A 4,577-nucleotide genomic window follows, 5' to 3' on the forward strand; every position below is an offset into this window, starting at 1 on the left:
TTCATACCAGATTTAACCATTGTGGATCTCTACAGAATAACTTTCAAGGTTCAAACTTCCTCAGACTGAACCAAAATATTTGGCTAGAAATACACACAGAATTTAGAGTGTTGAGCCTTTAAGGGAATTTTTAGAAATATAAATCATCATCCAAGACAGTTTTGCACATGCTGAAAAATGTCTTTCTGCTTTGTCTTTCAAAATTTCTGATCATTTAGCCCCAGTACAAGGGAATAAATATTTGATGTGCATCTATTTGTGTTATTTTTCTGCCTCAACGCAAGTTCCATGAAAAATAGATTTGTTTTACCGGCTGTGCTGCCATCTCAGACTGCCCAAGGTCGAGTTCTGAATTTACTGCTGTCGTTTTCCGTGCTGGGCGGAGGCCACTATGTTATGTCAGTATTAATGTGGGTCGGTGCACCCGATATCACTCACTCTTTAACTCTTTCAACGCCGTTGACGATGATAGATGCCCAATTCTGTGGCTGCTTTCATTCTTTTTGATCTGGCTTTAAATGTGCTTGTGACTAGTCCAATCCAATTGTAATGGATTGAACACCTATTGACTTCAATTAACATCTGGCAGTGTGAGGCATTGACCAAACAGGGATGTCTAAATACAACAAATAATATATTCATCCCAAACTTGCACAAGAGCACTCTGGGCACATTTTAAATATCTTTCCCAGTCAAACATGCAATAGTTGGTTATTTGGTGTACTGAGGGCAACAATTCTGTATTCACAATGAAGCAAAAACTTTGCATTCTAATTGCGCGTCATCGAGAATGTAGCGCTCATTATTAACTCATTAATCACACCATAGTCGGCATTTTTTTTAAATGGAGCTCATTATGGAGCATTGTACATTTGAATAATTCCTTATTCATGTCAGCTCGCACTCTTTAGATGTTTTTTCAGGTCATACGATTTACAAACTGGGCTTATCTCTGAGCAGTCTTTCATTGTTCTCCATCTAGAACTGTTTTTTTTTGGGGGGGGGGGTGTATAGTGACAGCAATTTAGAAAAGTGGTATCAAAATTATATTACCTGATTGATGAGGATATAATGCTGTAGTATAATTGGTTGTTCATTCAACTGATAAAACACATGCAGTGTTAGGCAAAAAGAGGACCCTCACAATGTGGGGCTAATTGTTTGTTTTTCAATTACACACACAAAAAAACAAAGACAGCATGTTTGTTTAGTGCCTGTAGGTTTTCAAATAAATTCCAGAAAGAAATATTTCCATCAGTATGAGTTTATTTTAAATAATTGTCATCATAACAAAATATTTTTGTGACTAAAAATATTTAATTCAATGAATTAACTTTTGTTCTTATTGTAAATGGACATTCTGAATATTGTTTGCTGTAAGAACCTCAAATTAGAATGCTGGTTGACCAGTGATGTGTACTGCAATTCTTTTAATCCATATTTTCCATCAGAAATGATCTAATTACTTTGTCCATGAACCATTTATTAATTTGAGTAAACTCTTTGAGAGAGGCAGTTTCTAATGTGACACTCAATTACATCTTTTTCCCCCAAAAATCTTGTCATTCTGCTCCTTTTTCATTCTTTTTTGGCCAATCAGCATCAGAGAGGAGTGAGACTGCAAAATCACCACTTTAGAAATGAGTGGGGAAATCATTGTCTGTTTTATTTTTGCAGCACAGGTTAATTCGCCACCTGCTGAACTGGAATTAAAAAACAGAACAAATGCACACTTGACTGATCCTCTGACTTTGAAACAGTGTGATGCAAACCCTGTTCTCACAGAAGGGCAGTATTTTATCAAAAGATCACATAGAAAAGACACTTTCATCATGATTTCATTGGAACTGTTGATTTCACATTAAGTGGTTTCACTCATTGTTTGCTCAAGTTTTCATGTCAAGCCCCCGAATACTAAAAATACTCAAGCAACAGAAATGCACACCACATCAGACATTAGAATGCAACAGCCAATTCAAAAATATATACTTTTGTTCTATATATATTTTTTCCCTTTTGTACCATTGGAAAGATACACAATGAACTCAAATTACAGGAGAATAGCGCTTCAACAAGTCACAAGAGATGTAATTTTACAAAATGACAGAACTTGAGATACCGGCTAAACAATTGCCCGTCAGGCCTCGGCGCATTGAGACGATTGTTCGTTTGGCCTAAAAAGTGTAAAACGTTGTGCCCAGCCAGCATCTTGAGGGTCCTGCAGAGCATTTTGTCACGTGTGCTCGCATGTCGTCACTTCGGGCAGGGGTGTCTGGTCTTGGATTACTGCTTGGGTAGGGGTGGGGGCAGGGCGGGCTTGGGCCAGTGAGTTTTTCTGCAGTTCAACCCCAAAAGCAGGAGGAGCATTATGTAACTGTCTCCTGTACTGGACAAAACTGCAGGTCTTTATAATGATGGCCAGTACGTTCTTTCCTATCAGTATCCCCGACACCCTGGCGTCCCGATACAAAATCATGTTGCCACCACGGATAAAGAGAGTGATGACGTTGATAGTCACCAGGCTGAGGATTGGGTATAGGAGCATTTTATGGGGCACGATGTTGATCCCTTGCATGCTGATCTCGCTCAGAGACACGCAGGGGAGGACGAGGAGAAGGATGTAGCAGTAAAAAAACATCAAGCCTTCTGCCCATAGGGGCAGGCCTTTCTTCTGGGGCTCCCACAGATTGGCTTGAATGTCCAGAATATCAAGCAAGTCCACCACCACCCAGAAGAGACGATTGCGAATCTCCTCCCGCTTCTTGAAGGCGCGCACGTACTCCATGTGGTCGATAGCCACCAGCACCACAAAGAGCACTGGAATGCAGATGGAAAGCAGCAGCGTTAGCGCCTTCCTGGCAAGAGCGTCGAGGCTCTTCCTGTCGGCCTTATAGTTCTGATACACAAAGTACACTTTGATCTCCAGCACAAAGATGTAGAGGAACCAAAGGATCATGGCGTACCCTCGCTTGGCCGTGCGCACCTCGGCCCCCACCCAAACGGCCACGTAGCGCAGGACGATCAGAAAGCAGATGTCTCCCACCATCACCATGATGCAGATGCCAATCTTTCGCGGGCCGTGGTTCTGCTCCACCAGGTAGGCGTCAATCAGCGCCATGCTGCTCATGATGATGATAGTGGAGAGGCACACGTGGGGCTTGTTGGTGGGAGGCGGGGGTACCATCCTGGCTCAAGACAATGGGCGACAAGCTCCGTGCTGAAGAGAAACGTCCTCACTTTGTCCACTGACCAGCAGATCGTGGTGTTTCCTGAAGTAGCTTCCGCCAGTATCCAGGGAACGGGAGCTAAACCAATGAAGTCGGTCACTGGTTGCCAAGCAGGTCGACAGAACCCTTCATTCAGAGAATGACGAAGGAGGATCGCTCGTTAAAGGCAATGCAACACTTGAGCAAATCACCTAAATGTCCCACTATTGGGGACAAAACATTTCATTACGGATTTACTCTCAACATCCGTGTTTGCTTAATCTTCAGAGCAAAAGATTCATCTCACTACTCACTTGAGTCCCCCTTTGTACTTTATCCTAATGACTGGTGCGCAGTCATCCATGAGACTGTGCCGAGAGATCAAAAAGCCCATCTGTAATCCACGGGAAAAGAAAGACAAAAACTGCATAGGATTCCTCTTCCACTCTGTCAGATGTAAATCCACCACTTAAGGAATTTCCTCTTCCTTTTTCAAACAGCGGTCCAGAAATGTTGCTGTCGTAATCCACTTATTTCAGACAGCATCAGCAGAAGACATCTTAATGGTCTCAGTCTCAGCGACTAAGGAGAATGGAGGTTATTTATATGTTGTGCTTGTTGGCCACGCAAAACCCCTTCAAAGTTATTTCTGAGTGCAAAGCGCTCTGCCGTGAGTTGAAATTTTAAAACGGGATTTTTCTCTCGCCGCATTTGCCAGCATCAATGACCCCAAAAGTAGTCATGTCTTTCTTACCTACCCTTTGGATGTTCTCTGAGGAGAAAACAACTGCAGCAAATATGTCGTAGTCTTTTCAGTCGTCTGTGTCTCGCCGGCTCGTGTCTGTAAAAAGATCCTTCAAGCCCCCTCGCAAGCTTCCCTCCAGCCTCACGCTTTACTCCGGCTTCTTCCCGGGATCAACAGAGTCAGTGTTTAAAGCACACTCTGCAACCTCTCCAAGCACCAGTGGCCACTCTGATGCCCGGGCACCTCTACCCCGTCTCCCACTGCACTTTTCAGCTCTTCCTTAGTGCACACTCCTGAGAATTTTCTCTTTTTCTGCCACCCTCCTTTCCCTTCTCCCTCCTCTGTTCGAGTAAAGGCACTTGCTCTGTGGAGGTGATGCTCGGCGCACCACAGCTGCAGAGATGCAGAGAGAGAGAGAGCGAGAGATAGAGAGAGAGTGAGAGAGAGAGAGGGGGGAGAGTAACAGGGAGGGAGGGAAGGAGAAAGAGAAAAAAACACTTTTCCATCAGGGCGCTGAAATGTAGGGGAAGGCAAACCTTTTGAATGCACAACTTCTTTCTCTCACTGTTGTTTTCTTTTCCAATTTTTACAGATGTCAATTTCCCCCCACGTTGTGTCTAGCTATT

The 4,577-nt window shown here is 43.4% G+C and overlaps 1 protein-coding gene across 3 annotated transcripts; it reads right to left on the reverse strand.

Moving 5' to 3' along the window:
• Window positions 1-1,352: 1,352 nt before the first annotated feature.
• Window positions 1,353-4,285, reverse strand: LOC144084655 (transmembrane protein 121). 3 transcript variants are annotated; one of them, XM_077613279.1, is made up of 2 exons: window positions 3,965-4,285; window positions 1,353-3,788 (listed from the first exon to the last, which is right to left on the reverse strand). In XM_077613279.1, exon 2 carries the CDS (start codon window positions 3,182-3,184, stop codon window positions 2,234-2,236), a length of 951 nt encoding a protein of 316 aa, XP_077469405.1. In that variant the 5' UTR covers window positions 3,185-3,788; window positions 3,965-4,285; the 3' UTR covers window positions 1,353-2,233. The 3 variants fall into 3 exon arrangements, with proteins under 3 accessions (XP_077469405.1, XP_077469406.1, XP_077469404.1); XM_077613280.1 differs by having other exon boundaries at window positions 3,961-4,285; XM_077613278.1 differs by having other exon boundaries at window positions 1,353-3,353; window positions 3,521-4,285.
• Between the last annotated feature and the right edge of the window lie 292 nt (window positions 4,286-4,577).

The sequence above is a fragment of the Stigmatopora argus genome, chromosome 11 (genome assembly GCF_051989625.1).
Source record: "Stigmatopora argus isolate UIUO_Sarg chromosome 11, RoL_Sarg_1.0, whole genome shotgun sequence".
Classification (NCBI taxonomy): domain Eukaryota; kingdom Metazoa; phylum Chordata; class Actinopteri; order Syngnathiformes; family Syngnathidae; genus Stigmatopora; species Stigmatopora argus.

Bases quoted from the DNA above. Each gene is read 5' to 3' on its own strand.
- LOC144084655 (XM_077613279.1), bottom strand. From the start codon at position 3,184: ATGGTACCCCCGCCTCCCACCAACAAGCCCCACGTGTGCCTCTCCACT.